This window comes from Tubulanus polymorphus, chromosome 1, assembly GCF_964204645.1.
Source record: "Tubulanus polymorphus chromosome 1, tnTubPoly1.2, whole genome shotgun sequence".
NCBI lineage: Eukaryota > Metazoa > Nemertea > Palaeonemertea > Tubulaniformes > Tubulanidae > Tubulanus > Tubulanus polymorphus.
The window spans coordinates 26,995,880-27,011,433 of record NC_134025.1 but is presented as its reverse complement, the minus strand read 5'-3'; the positions used below and the strand labels follow the sequence as shown (position 1 = coordinate 27,011,433).

The 15,554-nt window shown below is 36.8% G+C and overlaps 3 protein-coding genes across 3 annotated transcripts in view; 2 read left to right on the top strand and 1 right to left on the bottom strand.

The window, feature by feature from the left end:
* Positions 1-8,283, top strand: part of LOC141915135 (uncharacterized) — a 30,301-nt gene extending 22,018 nt beyond the window's left edge. Inside the window, exons 29-38 of the mRNA XM_074806551.1 lie at positions 495-509; positions 1,489-1,537; positions 1,616-1,684; positions 1,778-1,883; positions 2,277-2,297; positions 3,030-3,152; positions 4,150-5,968; positions 6,737-6,861; positions 7,443-7,519; positions 7,700-8,283. Of these exons, the coding sequence (XP_074662652.1) occupies positions 495-509; positions 1,489-1,537; positions 1,616-1,684; positions 1,778-1,883; positions 2,277-2,297; positions 3,030-3,152; positions 4,150-5,968; positions 6,737-6,861; positions 7,443-7,519; positions 7,700-8,038 (2,743 nt within the window). The 3' untranslated portion in view covers positions 8,039-8,283. The remainder of the gene's footprint in view (positions 1-494; positions 510-1,488; positions 1,538-1,615; positions 1,685-1,777; positions 1,884-2,276; positions 2,298-3,029; positions 3,153-4,149; positions 5,969-6,736; positions 6,862-7,442; positions 7,520-7,699) is intronic.
* Positions 8,284-9,128: 845 nt separating this feature from the next.
* LOC141914754 (DNA replication complex GINS protein PSF1-like) lies at positions 9,129-10,557 on the bottom strand. Its single transcript, XM_074806044.1, has 7 exons — positions 10,305-10,557; positions 10,136-10,200; positions 9,885-9,980; positions 9,703-9,793; positions 9,514-9,627; positions 9,365-9,439; positions 9,129-9,278 (listed from the first exon to the last, which is right to left on the bottom strand). The coding sequence occupies exons 1-7, from the start codon at positions 10,377-10,379 to the stop codon at positions 9,210-9,212; spliced, it is 585 nt and encodes a 194-aa protein (XP_074662145.1). The 5' UTR covers positions 10,380-10,557; the 3' UTR covers positions 9,129-9,209.
* A 104-nt stretch (positions 10,558-10,661) lies between these two features.
* The window catches only part of LOC141899396 (Golgi resident protein GCP60-like), a 31,009-nt gene continuing 26,116 nt past the window's right edge, over positions 10,662-15,554 (top strand). Inside the window, exons 1-2 of the mRNA XM_074785666.1 lie at positions 10,662-10,834; positions 11,373-11,514. Coding sequence (XP_074641767.1) covers positions 10,702-10,834; positions 11,373-11,514 — 275 coding nt within the window. The 5' untranslated portion in view covers positions 10,662-10,701. The remainder of the gene's footprint in view (positions 10,835-11,372; positions 11,515-15,554) is intronic.

The following is a 15,554-nucleotide window of genomic DNA, read 5'->3' as shown; positions in this document are numbered from 1 at the left end:
GCTGGTTGTTTGCAGGTAAATTGTGATACAGCGCATGTCACTAGCCTCTGGCATGGTGTGTGCAATCAGTGCATAAGCCACACAGCACTCTACCGCCTGCTCAGAGCAGAGTGACCCATAATATGTTTTCAGTGAGCTTAGACCTGCGATACCCATCAATGCATGATTCATCCATTTATTCTAAGCTTTAGCTCATTTAGTTTCCCTCATATACTGGTATGTTGCTGTGACGACAGCCTGTGTATGTCACAATAGCTTTAGTCTTTGTTTGAATATTTTCATTTTCACTTTTCCCAAAAATGAATAAGATTCAGTGGAATTTTCAGACTTCATAAAAGGTTCTGATTTTAGTTTTCAGTACGAGTGCTATTTTAAACAGATGTAAGGCATCCTTATGTGTTATATTCATTTCACTGTTTTTCAATGAATTCATTTTCCTTTTTGTGAGTTTATTTATTAAGACTAATTTTGCTTGTTTTTGTCCAAACTTTTAGTTTTAATGAAGCCAGGTAAGCAATCATTAACACATGGTATTTTATCAAAACCATACGACCGCTAACAAATCATTCATTTGTAATTTTTCCTGCTTTGATTTTGAATTGATGATTTTTACAGTCATTCAAATACACAAATTCTAACTATAACACATACAATAACAGTACATGTAAACACCAGTTTGATAAATTGGAATTGATTTTTGTGAATGATTTATGAGGTACATTTTACTTGGACGATTTGAAAATATTGTAAGCACAGTTTGTACATAACCACTTTCCTTGACTTCTAATATACTAGGGTTTGAACTTATGTATTTTATTTTACTTGTGTGTTTGAAAACGCATCCTTTTGGTTTGGATTTCTATTACTTAGTAATAGTAGTTAATAGTTCTTTTCTCTTAGAGCTAAATGAATCTTATAGTACCGATTACTTATTAGATCATTATTTGTAACGATCAATTATCTACTTAGTTGGCTGTGCGGTTTAATCAAATATTAATTATGTTCATTTTAGAAGATGGTTTGTCTCTAGGTATCGGTAGGTGTTACTATTATACGGCTTCGCCAGAAATCATTCATTACCCTATGCAGGAATTTGAACCTTCTGAGGAAATCTTTATCTCTTTATACCATTATTGCATTTGAATTTCTGCATAGGCGCATGGAAGGTTTTTTGTACTGGTAGATGGTATATGTGTACCATACAGAAGTCCAGAGATGATTATCATAAATATTGCACACACATGTTAGATGTATGATTTTAGTTTCTGCAGTTAACTGAAGGCTAGATTAAAGGTTACATAATTACACCATGTATTTATACAATCATTATCCTTCTCCTTTATGTTTGATGATGGTTTATTTATTGCTAATTCGCCTCGGTATTTGCTGTTAACTTCAGGTTTCTATGAATTTTTTCCAGGTCTTACCATAATTCTTATGAAATGATGAACGTAGACATATGTAGATAATCTGTTTTTGTTTTCTTAGAAATCTTGCCGCTCAAGCAATGGCGAACCAAAATGACAAGTCATCAGCTGTAAGTACAGTAGATATTCTCTTTCTGCACAGCTATTATGCTGGATATTAGATGAGATTTGATTTCTCTCGATTTCAGGAATCAACAAGTGATAATAGTCAACCGAGCCCTGATCTCCATTCACCACCAACTAAGTTAAACAATAAGGTTAGTTATGCAGATTATATTTACCGGTATCTGTATTCAGGATCACGATCTTGTATCCTATAGTTTATTATGCCGTTTTGCTGAATATTTTAGGACATTGCTGTTGAAATAGAACCAGCGAAGAAACCCGTTGTTACCGAAGGCAGTCGAACTCTTCCAAGAGCTCAAAAACGAGTCAGCATTGAACCCAAGACTACTGGTACGTACACATTCAACACAGACGCTTGATATTTTGAGAGTTTTGATAGCACGTGCAGTTGAAGCATTTTGGCTAGAGTGTAGTTACTCACATCTGGATGCTGCTTCAATAATTCATTAGTGATAATGGACACATTGATGAGTCAGGTTTTTGATGCCAGATGAATATGTGCTTAGTCCTATGATAAATATGCATTCGGGACAATTTCATCCTCTTCTAAAAACATCAATAAAGATACTGCCTGTCTCACAGTAACTAGATGAACTATTAACATCAAATAGACAACAGAAGGCATGATATGCTTGATTCTAGCATGCACAAATTGAATACACGTTATGTTAATCAGAACAGTATAAGCATGACATATTTTCATTACCGGTACATCAACAACAGGTGAAGATGTTGAAGAATCTGGTAAGCGTAAAAACCCACGGTGTTGTCATTTACAAAATGTCATCGATCGCTACTAGCTTTAATCCAACAATAATGTCATCATCGTACACTCATCCATTCATTCCTGACTCGAGTGCTGTGTCTGCGATGTTTTAACCTAGCATTGATTTCCCATTTAGTTTCTCATCAACCCTATTAAAGTTGTCATCATCATTTATTTGTGATTTATGTTTTTTGAAATTGCTATAGTGTCAGGGGTTATGGAGCCTGATACGGTGGATAATGTCGATATTAGTTCTATGATAGATACCAGTAGTTCTCTAAGGTTATAGTTGATAGATTCTGATTCATTTTCTATTCTATCGATCGAAGTTTTTTCCATTTAGTTTTAGATTCTCTTCATCATCTTTGTCTTTCGCATGTTTGTGAAGTAACCGCGCATGAAAAGACTGGCATTTGCCCGGGAGATGTTAAAAGTCACAGTTGTAAATACACCGAAATACATTAGAGGGATTGAACACTTCACTGAAATCAATATTCGCTTCATTATTCATTTTTTACTCATTCACAAATTTTTGCTTGAATACGGTTTTGTAACTTATTCTTAACCTTGTATAAAACTTGCTTTGAATAGCTAAAGATAAACATTCGTTGACCATTTTAAGTTTCTGCTGAAACGAAAACTGAAGTGAGCTTGATTTATTTAGGCGTAGTTAATCGCTTTTTTCATTCATTGCAAATATTAATTTTTAGGTGGCTTGAAACTCGGGCTAATGTGGCAACAACCGCAAAATCTGCGAAAGAGTTGGTCAATTTCTGACCTCTCTCGATCTCAGGCCCAATCGGGAGGCAGAAGGGGCTCTATGCAACGTTATGGTAATGCTGCCTAGTCTTACTAGGGGCGCTGCTTAGACTGTGATTATTAGCACTCTGTTCAATATTCTACATCAATGATTTCCTTTCTCACCATTTTTTTAAGTTTTGATGAAATTGGCTTTTGACATTAATAGTTACTGTTATCAAATTACGCTAACATTCTATACTTTAATCTGTAGCAAAGCCTTTTGTTTATTTAGCCACGTTAGAATTATCAAATGTCCTTAAATGAGGCTGTTCATAGGCATTGTTTTTACTACAGAAGGCTTTGTTTTTAAGTACATTTTAACAACATGATGAAACATGGTGAAATCACTCTTATTTGCTCTATTTTGATGCAATGTATCTCTTCCTATCACATTGCATTCTGTTTGCTGTTGCAAGAATATATCATTATGAACTGCATGTCCTATATGTACATCATGTTTAATTCTAATCTGGTAGTGTGATGTGTGAAAGATCTGTACCAGAACACATGTGATCCTCAACTTGCTTAAGCAAAGCACAAATCATTCGAAATTGCCCAGAACTCAGTTTACAACTTAGCATAGGTAGAACCATTGTTCTAGAAATATCAAAGTGTTGAGATGTTATTCTAAGTTATTTGTCTTTAAGATTCAGTAATTTTATCATAGCAATACAGTATCAGCTCATCTTAAAACCTGTATCTTTCAGAAATAGCAATCTTGATGAGATTGATCGCGAAATTTAATTGATAACATCCTCAGATTTATACATATTCTTGATTATCTGTTTTGATAGTGATGCAGCACATGTTCCAGTTCATTAGAATTTGACTCCACGTAAAGCTGCATGAAGGCACTCTCTTGATTTCCTAGAATCATTTGTATTTTCCCTAATCAACGTTTAAGTGTCTTAATTACACTTGGAAATTGATCCAGATAATCTTAGAATGCTTGAAAGAAATCTAATAATCATAAAATACTTACAAATTTTATGTTTTGATTTTCATGTGCTCTATTGATTTTCTCTTCAGCTCGTGATACGTATTCGAGTTCACTGAAATCTCGGTCGTACGCTAGAGAAACTATATCGTCAAGTCGCAGCAAGTCAGAAAAGAATCTTACCAAAGTTGGCGAAGAGAAGAAAAAGTCGAAAACAAGAGGCATCTTTTCGAAGACCGCCTCTTCGACATCGTTGGTCAGTCGTGAAGAGTCCACTGTCCTGTCGACTAAATCAAGTTCAGTAACTTCAATAACAGGTCCGTCATCATCACCGAGAAAGTGGAGAAAAGAACGATTATCGATGCCTCCTAATTTTGTATCTTCGCCTAACCTTTCATCTGGAGTCGACGAAGAGAGCGAGGAGACTAATTCAACGGATGTGAGTTGTGAAAGTGGCAAACCGGGAAGTCCTCTTCCGAAAACGAGGCGAAATCTTCCGCACCCTGATCCGCGAAGTCTCGACGTTCAATCGATGGTTAAAGATTTACCTCCTTCGCCGAGGAACATTCGTCGCAACGTATCGGACAGTTTCCGGGCGTACCAAAAACCAAAAGCCGATACTTCGAATGAAATGAGCAAAAGCGCCGACTCGATATCATCGGTTGATACTGATAATAAATGCGATTGTTCGTGTAACGAGGAAGCAGATCGTATAGCGATGCCACCACCCACGATGTTACCGATCGCCGCTTTAAGTCGCAGTCGAAAAGAAGCTTTCATGAAACGTGCAATGAAGTCGAACCAGTATTCGAAAGACTTTCGATCGGAGTCGTCGCAAAATTCCGACAACGATGACGCTAAAAACTCCGATTCCGAAATGCGTCGAGTGTCATTTTCAGATACGATCAGCGACGCGTTATCGACCGTATCGGATACTCCTCACACGAGGGGTAATAACGAACCCTCGCCGCCGGCTACTCCGGTATCGGTCGCCGATATCGGAGATGCTAGTCCGATGGACTTACCCGTAAAGGATCAGTCACCGGTGAAAGAACCATATCTAGAACGCTCGCGACGAATAGGCATCATATCACAGAATGTTCCCGTCACATCTGCAATCAGTAACATTATTCTCTCTTCGAAATCTGAAGAGAAAATGATCTCTTCTGCTACTATAGTCGTCAGTAATATTAATTCTAATCTAACGCAGCATAGTTCGTATTCTTCTTCGTATAATAGTGTACAAACTGGTACGAATAACATCACTACTAGTCATCAGTCAACATCGTCGTCGTCTTTTTTGATTCATAAAGTAACGACAACCACAGCGATCTCCGGAGAGACGGTGTCGGATAGAAATCGCGATACGTCTCCGACGCGACCCCGTCGAGAATCGTCACCGACACGGAGAAACCCTCCGAGCTCGCCTTCTCAGAGGAGAAAATTCAATTCGAGTCCGCGTGACGTTTCGCCAAAACGCACGAATTCACCGCGGATGATTCGCAGGTTCGATAGTTCACCGGTCAGCGCGAAGATAAATAAGTTTGAATTTAATGGGACCACCAGTAAGTCACCTTCGACTGTGCAGCAAAATACAGTACATTCCACGACATCGACAATGACAGACGAACTGAAGCCACCGACATCAGGAACTACAGCTAAAGTCACATTGACAACACCTATAACAGTTTCGATGGTCACCGCTCCGAAAACGAGTCCTGTTTGTTGTACGTCGACTGCATTCTTGAACCACTTAGCCAAATCATCTACCTCTCAATCTGCACCGTTGGTCACCATGACAACCGCTACCAGTTCCAGTAATACAACAATAACGACAGTTACGGCCACGCCCGTTATGTCTGCCAGTCCGGTGTCGTCTGAACAACAGACTTCTCCAAGAAAGTTTCCCAGGTAAGGTCGAAATATTCTATTTAAAATTCTGTTGTGTTTTATACCCGAGCATATAGCCTATAAATCGGTAGTCAATTCATGTAAGCTTAAGACTTATGTTTCATGTAAGCTGTAGGCTTGTGTAAGCTTTTTACATGTAATCGGTGTGAATCTAAGTTACATTATGTATGATTTTCTTCTAGTATGAAGCTATCAAAATGTATGTCATGTATTCTGTCTAGTTAATCTGTTGTTGCATGTTTGTGATGTAGGTACATACGATACGATTGGATCGGCTGAAATTTAATGAATGAATCCCATAATGATGATGCCATAATAACTATCCAGATAAAAAAAAACTTTCATATCCTATCAATGCTTGCTTCATGACGTCTCTGTCATAGATTACTTAATGTAGATAATTAACTGCTTGTGGATGCTGGCATTTCTTGAGAATATTTGTTTAATGACTATAATTCACCATTTAGCATCATTTCACACTTAACAGATCGCATCAGTAGGACTGGTGTCCTTTTATAATACTGGTTGATTTAGATGCAATTTACTGATTTTATCTTGGCATATCGATGCAGAGAGGAACTTTGCCTAGCATGATTTAATCTTACAAATCTAGAGTCAGGGTAAATGAGCCATATTTCAGGTATTTGGAAAACTCTAAAATCTTAGAAAAGTAGATTACTCTGGCTTTGGATCTGGCTTATAACCCATTTGTTGCTAGCTTTCCTGTCTTTAGAGTGTAGACCGTGTTTGCACCGTTATGTATTACAGATGGTTTGGTTCATATCCCGGTCTTGCCTCTTATTACAGTATTGGCGGTGGAAATTCTCCTGACAGAGGGCGTCTAAACCTACCATTAACGACCAGACGATTGTCAATGAGTGCAGAGGATACAGGTAAGCATTGTTTGATATGTACTGGTAATGTAAATCAGTTCTGCTTGATTAACATAAGTCACTGTCATAGGAATGCCTTCAATTATCACGATAGTTGTTGTAGGCACATAAAAAGTTAGTATCACAACATTTTGAATATAGTCCTGGACTCTTAAAGCAAAGAGTCCAAGTTATACTATATCACTAGACTTGACCTATTCATTGAACCACAGGACAGTATATATTACATAATTCTTTTCAATCCAATTACTGTCCCCACTCTGTAAGTGAATTAGTAATTCATGCTCAATTAACCATCGTCAGACACATACATGTTTTAGCAGTAGTTACCTGTGTAGTGTGTTCAATCCACCAGTTGACATTCTTCAACGTGGGTAACAGTACCTGCAGTAATTCACAGGATATTTCAATCTCTGTTACTGAAAGAGGTAACTAGAGGGCAAAATTTATGCAGTAATTGATCGTATTTTGATAGGCTATTTCATAGCGTATCATAAGTCAAAACTCATGCTATTTTACAGATTTTGTGAATTTAGATTTGGTTTAATTGATACATTGATGTGGTATATTCTGTTCTTCAGCTATCATGGAATCCTGCACCCAAACTGTTACAGATCTCAAGCGATCAGTGCTTAAAGCTACTAATATGTATCAAAAGGTAAGTTCGGATTTCTCTTACGCTGTTCGATACCAGGAAGCAATTTCTTAACTCACTTTTCACACCTATTGAAATCTAATACCAGTGTATATGTAGTGTGAAAATCATGCTTACATAGGTGTTGATAAATGAAATTCGTAATTGTTCATGCAGTATATGTGAATATTTTTAATATTCAAGGTACAAACTGTCAACACAAAAATGCCCAGCGATAAAGCGACTCATGTATTGGAAACATTGAGGAATGCATTCAGCGAAGTGAGAACGATGATTGCCTCGGTCGATGACAATTCAATTGAAGACACTCGTCTAATTGATCGCAGAGATAGTATGTGTCAAACTACCGAGGATCTAGCCGAATTAACGGATGGTCTAAGCGACAGTATGCTAGCGCTGTTCACTCCTTTACTAGAACAATACTCTAATAAGATATCGGACAAAGTCATATCTATCGTACAAGAGAGGATTATGAGCGAGAGTACGGAATCAATCGGACCAACTTTAGAAACAGACTGCTGATGTTTTATTCTTCTCGTTATGAACTATGCATGCATAGAAATAGTCATTCTGAGTTCTGCGTGTACACATACCTATTGTGTAATTTCTGAGGTCTTTCCCATTAGCAATCTTGAAAAATTGGGCAGGTTTGCTGGTCCGAAATAAATCTAGTAACGACAATATGTATGTTGTAAGTGTCAGCCCATTTATCATAAGTTTTAGAATGTTTATCGTTTAACAACTGACTTCGGCATTGGCATTTATTACCAAGCAGTCTGTGATCTCGTAAAGATGTTCTTCGAGTGGTGAAAGAATCTCGTTTTTGTTTGAGAAACTGCTGCACAAAATTCTGATTTATTCTTCCATGTAATTAGCTATGCAAAATCAGTGATAATCGGTAGCTTAATCAATTTGTGTCCATAAAAACAAAGTTTTGATTTGAACCGCCTTTGTAGTTTTATTTCTAATCTGTAGTACTAGCATTGTTGAGGGCAAATTTTGTGAAGTGAGAATAATAGCATTTAGGGACTTAACGTTTACGTTATGACGGTAAAAAAATTGCGGATCATTCTGGTGCTTAATGAGAGCTTACTTCAGATTATCAACAAGCCTAGTGAATGTAAAAACAAAGTTTGCATTTGTCGAAATGATAAATATTTAGTTGGCCTCTTAGTAGCTACCGTGTAGCTCGTTTATATTAATTACATGAATATGCAGCTTAACCTTGCTATTTGTCTACTCGGTGAATAATCTAAAATAACTGAAAGCTTGAGGCTAATTAACTATTGTGTATCGATAACAGCGTCATGTATACCCTAGTGACATCGGTATTGGCTGTGTGAATAAGGGGTTGAAACTGAAGTCGAAACGCGAATCATCGAATCATGAAAATCGTGTTTACTTTTGGCCTCTAGTCTTTCAATATTAACCAACATTGTGTATTGAAGCGAGTGTATTTATCATGTAACCATCAAATCAACCCTGCATAACTTATTCTTCTTTTGTAAATATATTTTGTTTCGGAAATAAAAATGTACCTTTGTATGACATATCTATTGCCTGTCCTTATGATTTATGAAAAAGGGGTGAAAAATTCTATATATTCAGCGAAATGACAGTTTATTAAATATTATATGTACACGTTAAATCCATTACAGGCGGCGAGGTTATGCATTGATTTAGCACCATATGTCTAATGAACGATATGCTCCAGTATTCCTTGTCTTACAAGCTGTTCGCATTCAGATCTCAACAGAAAATGCTACAATACACGAAAATTACACAGAAGAGTTAAATTCCACCGACATTACATGAATCGCACTCATGAGTGTAATATATTGAATATACCTGACTGTTTTTCTTCAGTAAAACAACATTTCCATCTTGAGTTTCAAACTCTCCGTGGTCGACTAAACAACGAACCTAATTATAAAGAAAACATTTGAAATAAGTGTGTTTATACATGGTATTCAAACCGAAATCAATCCCCTATTTACCTCTATATACAGAGCTTTTGGTGGTTTTATATCCTGAGTCAGGTCCAACCCTTCAGTTCCAATTGACCGCATGTAGTTGGCTAATGATTTATTATACTTATTAAACCATTGGATCTGTAAATATGAGAAAAATTAGCAATTTCTTCTAGAACGTTTCGGTGACTGGAGAAAATAAAGAATCTAGATGACCTCTTGATCGTTGAGGTTATATTTGATATCAGCTGGAAGAACGCTTCCAAATTCCCATCTCATTTGTCTAATCTGTATCAGACGATTGTAACTGAAATGATTAACCGATTTACAACACAAATTAATACGACAGAAATCTCTCAAATAGATGATATACCCTTTTAGACTCGGTTCATACTTACAAGTAAGCCAACAAACATCTTTTGTTTCTTTCTAATGCTGCATGGCGTAGCTGAATACCTGCGAACAAACCACTTTCACCAGCAACTGTTGACGACCTGCGGGTTAACGAAAAATACAGGCATCCATGAATTGGACAAAAATTTAATTATCATATATCATCATCATCATCATCATCTGTCGGCTGCAGATACATATATATATATATACATAATTGGACAACTGTTAGAAATGAAAGCGACTTGATACTTACACATCTTTTTGGTTTTGTTCAAACAGCGCTTTCATTTCTTCTAAAACTTGACGTACCCCATCCTCCTAATTATTAGGAAACAATGTATAAGAAATGTTATTATTGATATTTAGTACGTCAGTTACTCAACTGCCAGTGCCAACTCGGTTGTTTTTCTCTTGCTACTTACATTGTATGGCGGTAAAGAAGCTTCAAGACTTCTTTGTAAATCACGAATCAACTCTAGTCCTTTCTCACCAAACATCTTTAATTCAAAAAACCATGGATTCCACCTCAAATGGCTAAAGATTTCATCAAAAGTAATCACACAGATTGAATGTTTATTTTTACCGGGTGCCTCCACACGGTCGGCAGAACTCGCTCTGTGCGGTTACGAGACGTCTGACAGCTGATGCTGGCGGGCTGCCGGGATTCAATCCGGCGATCCGAGGATAATGGTTTTACGCCTACGTTATTAAATATCCATGTTGTAGGAGAACCCTGAGAATGACCGCTAGATGGTGCAAGTGCTTGTTACGTGGCTTACTTCCGGGTTCTTAGATTTCTGCTAGAGGAAATCTGTCAAAATGACCGAAATTACTGTCGAAAACGAAATAAATAGCCCAGAAACTAATGTCAACGGCGTAGACCATGATTTTAAAGAAGATTGGGGGTTCTCACTCGATGAGTTGTACAAATTAGCGTTGATTTTCTACAAAGGTATCGCTAACAATTTTCAATTCAATTCAAATTATATTTGTGCACAATTCCTAACATGTCAAAACCTGTCCCATAGTGTTTAGACTTCTCGAGTTATATCATCTATTCAATAACTTGCCCATTATTGATGCAATGCATTTACTAACTAATCTTTTTTTCCTTCAACTTTTTAATTTTGCAAAATTCATTGCTATGAATGAAGAATGTTAAAATTCAATCAATTTGAATTAGACAATTAAAATCACACTCCATTCCTTATTGTATCAAGCAGCTCTTAAAATAGTCAGTAACCTGTCTGTGGTTTAGTTTCATGATCGGACATTTTCAAAAACCCTTGGCGAAAACTCATGTGAAAATAAAAGCTTCTCACCAATGATTAGGTAGCCCTAATTAACGTCTGCTAAAGAAGTAAAAAATCTGACTATTAGCCAACAACTTGAATTATGAAAAGGAGTTTTCGTAGCCATCCTTTTTTTCAGTATCCTAAAGCCCCTATTCGATAATCGTTAATACCCCGCATTTTACTGATCCTCTTCAGAAAAAGAAGGCAAAGCTGTTCACTTGTCATACAAAGATAAGATAAGACTCGTCGCTTTAACCAAACAAGTGACGCACGGCAAATATTCTGCAGATGTTTTGCCGGAAGTTGGCTTTCTCGATGTTGTAGGAAATGATAGAAGGTAAGTTGATCATTACGCAATCGATGTTCTGTTCAGGTTGCTTCGCGTTTTGCCGAGATTTTATGAATATTGAATATGATTGCTCAAGATTGATGTTGAATATGTGAAAAGTCTTCGAATTTATTTCTCATTTTTCTATCCTTGTTTTTTCCGATGTTGCAAAATTAGTGTTATGTGAGTACGAGCAGTTTAAAGCCGCGTTCTCACTTCATTATTTAGAACCTTCTTAATCTAGTCCGTTACAATTTAGAATGGGCCAAGCATTCACACCAGCAAAAAGTCTGTTTGGAATTGGTCCTATTTTAGATTGGACCAATCCAATTTAGATGGAACATAAAGATCCAGACACCAGCTATCACCTGAGAAGAGAAACTTTTGTCTGATTGTCTGTTAAGCTGGATCAGAGTTAACAGCATGTTAAAAAACATGGGTGATTACGCATCATTCGTTTGGTCCATTCTATATTTGTCCATTCGAGGTACAGGCCATATTAGGGCGGACGGACTGAATTGTGATATTTTGAACACGGCTTACGCAATATAGATATTGTGCTCCCTGTTGACTGAATGGTGATGGAATATATGATCGATACACTGCTAGTAATTGTTGTTTGGATACAGTGTCAAATAATGTTCTGTCCAATAATTTCAATTTTCGTTGTGTTTTCGTTGATTGTCATCTGTAGACTTCAATAGAGATCTGTGATTAGTGGGTGATATCTGTCATAGTCATTTTATTCTGGTGGGTATCTATTAGAGCTCACAGATGTGTTGATTATACACAGGTGGAGTTGATAAGCTGCTTTTGGTTATATTTTTTCCCAATTCTGAGCGATTAGGTTTGTATTGTGGAAGGCTTCACTGTCAAAGCCTGATCCTGTTCATATCTGACTTACATGTCTGACATATATAGTATTGGTCACATATGTTTATTTCAACAGCTGCGTCAGTCACTTTCACTAAGCAGTATTTCCCTAACCGGTTGATAATTTAAACGATTTGTACTTTTTATGAATGAGGAAATCATGCTTTACGGTGGAAATGTTTTCTCTCGATTTGCGGCCTATGATTATTGGTCTGTAATCGAGAAGACGCGGAGCACTTCATGTCAACTATGATGTCGGTTAATCATTGGTCCACTGTTAAGGACATTGACATCAACTTATGTGATAATAATAATGGTGTCAGATACGTTGGAACCTCGTTACAATTTGCATGATGGAATCCCCAAATCTATTTGTTACTTGCAATATCAAAAAGCTAATTTCACTATTTGGGACAAAATTTAATTGTGCTTTATCTGATACATCATTATGATGAAGTTCAAATGTTTAAAAGGTTCCAAACAGTGCCTTTTTATCTATTAAATGGTGCATTTTGAAATGCCTGCAAAACTGTGCATGTGACGTTAGGACTCCAGTCATTTTATTCATTTTCAGGTTGTCACTTCTTTAATTAAGTCTGTTTTTGATCTTGATCTCTTCCCTGTTTTTTTTGGGGGGGGGGGGGGAATTATACCTGGAAGTGGAAGTATTAATGAGTTTTCAGCATAAACATGTAACATAGCTATATGATACAATGAAAAGGTTTTACCGATACAGAGTAATCGGAGTGTTTTTGTTTTTATCGGTTTTTCGTCCCACAAGAGATTAGCTATGATTGCTTGCCCTCGGGGAACTCATATCATTTCACGGCTCATTGAACGAAATATGAGAAATTCTCGTGCTAAAAACTATAGCATCGGCGCGAATCTTTTGTAATAACAATCCGGGATTTCGAGAAAATTATCAAGTTTTCGTTGTGAGTTGTCCTCATTCGGAATAAACGAATAGATTTGTGTGTGAAAGGATTGCTATGACTGCGACGCTGGTCGGCGAAATCCTTATTGAAAAATAAAGATCAAAACGAAAGAAGACAATATTCGAGTATTGCTGGCAGGAAGATAAAGAGTTTATTGAAAATTACGATTTTAAGGCTGTTTGATAAATGCGGCTGCTTAGAAAGTTTTACTGTTTACCCGACTAGTTGTTTTAAGGCTAGCACCACTACCCCCTTTCTCTATGCTGTGTGTGACTCTTCATCACGCGCTGCAGTCACTGGTCTATCAGTTGTGATGTGGCTCTCGTCAGCAACAATCCTTCTCATTATCGCTCCACGGATAATAATCTAACCAAAACTCAGGTAGGGGTAGAATCTAATTGTATTTCCAGAACTTTCAATGTTGTAAAATATTTATTTTAATTCAAACTTTTCTCTTTTTGTCATTTGTCACAAGGCCTACTTGAGAAAGAGTGTTTATTTAAAGGGATTAGTCGCTAAAGTCATCTTGAATATACTTAATGAAAACATAGCAAATAAGAAAAACTGTGTAAAATTTTGAACAATTTCAGTTATTTTCGTACTAAAACTTGATTTCATTTAATGAAAGCAGCTATCATGCGGGTAAAAGATTGTCATTATAGAATTGCTTGAAAGTTATTAGAAAATTGGCATTTTTCGTATTTACCTGAATAGAACATTGTCGCTGATTAACTCCGTCACAGCTTTTGATGATTCAGCTGCATTAAAGGTTTCATTCTTCCGTTTCTATTGGTTACGAAATTTTTCTCAAGAGATAATTGTACAATATACTGAGCTGAACCTTAACTTTTCATATAGATCTTGATTAGCCAGTAGTTTATTGTATTTCTCAGTAGTTCTGATGGCATTCACGAATATTCGCGTGTAATTCTAAATGAAGTAAGCATTCATCGTTCATCATGATGTATATAATCTAATTGAAACATATTCTAACAATTCTAACGCTATGAAATAATAGATTCTTGTTATCTCGGTTATAATCAATTGGGAGGTTATTGCCTATAATTCCATTTAGATAATTATGTGGTCAGTCCAGTAATAATACTGTCTGCTGTATTCAGTATGTATGTCTGGATGATTAGGTTGATATGAACACCCATAGCTATGACCATCGTATCTTATTGATGTCTGTGGAATGTTTTTTGCCTGATTGAATATCAGACATCGCGTAATTATTCATGCGTATTGTGTTTTTTCAATATACCACTCATAGATCCACTGTTTTGACATTTTGAAGGTTTACCAATTTTAGAGCATAGTTCTAACGGAATCTAATCCTGCGTAGATTTCAGAGGTGCTGACCTGCAAGATTTTCATATTTCATTTCTTATTGCGCTTGAAAGAAGTGCGTAGACGATGCCGTTTTTGCCAATACTCGGGCAGGCAATCTGTGTAATATGATACTTCTTTCGATCTGCTTGTCAACGACTTCATATTTCATAACAGCCACACTTATATTTCTAGAGTATCGTGAACTTTTCATCAACTCGTGCAAATTATGCCGTGAAATTCTGTGTCAGCGAAGACAAAATCGACTCATGATTTATTCAGATAATATCGAGCTTAACCGATAATCTCATGCGTGATTCTACTAAGGTCCGATTATCAAGAGAATCCGTTCTCACACTAAAGACAGTTCTTAGTCATAGGTCGAGTTCGTATCACTCAGTAGTATCGATTTCATTTCAAAGCGTCGGAACTAATCTGAAATTCTCAAATAGTTTAAATCGTCAAACGCGTTGCCTCCCATCAAACGTCGGTGTCGATAAATATTCTAATCAATGTAACCCTCCTATACGACTTCTGAGAGACTGATATATTTTTTCATCGGTTTGCGTTCTCTGGATTCAACAAACGCTACTGATTACATTAAATACCTTGTTGAAGTTGATGAGATCAAATTTGAAATCTGTCGTACAAAATGGAGACTTTTCGGTTGGATTTCCCTGTAAGTTATGGTGATCAGTTCACCGATCATATTGCGGGACAGGACGCGGCGTGTTTTGAAAACTTCAAAATTTGCATTTATCTTTGCCCCCGGGGACTTGGTAACATTTTCAACGCGAATTTCATCAGGTAGACTGTCTGCGCTGGTATTTGTCCGAGACAAACATAGTTACCATTTACACAAGATGCCTACTGAAACTGAGGCAGAATGTTCTTCGATCTCTGATATGATTT

Excerpts from the sequence above, each read along its gene's own strand:
- LOC141914754 (XM_074806044.1), bottom strand. The coding sequence starts at position 10,379 with ATGTTTGGTGAGAAAGGACTAGAGTTGATTCGTGATTTACAAAGAAGT. Across the intron at positions 10,201-10,304 it reads CTTCTTTACCGCCATACAAT|GAGGATGGGGTACGTCAAGT; the intron begins GTAAGTAGCAAG and ends CCTAATAATTAG. Across the intron at positions 9,794-9,884 it reads AGATGTTTGTTGGCTTACTT|TTACAATCGTCTGATACAGA; the intron begins GTAAGTATGAAC and ends TAATCATTTCAG.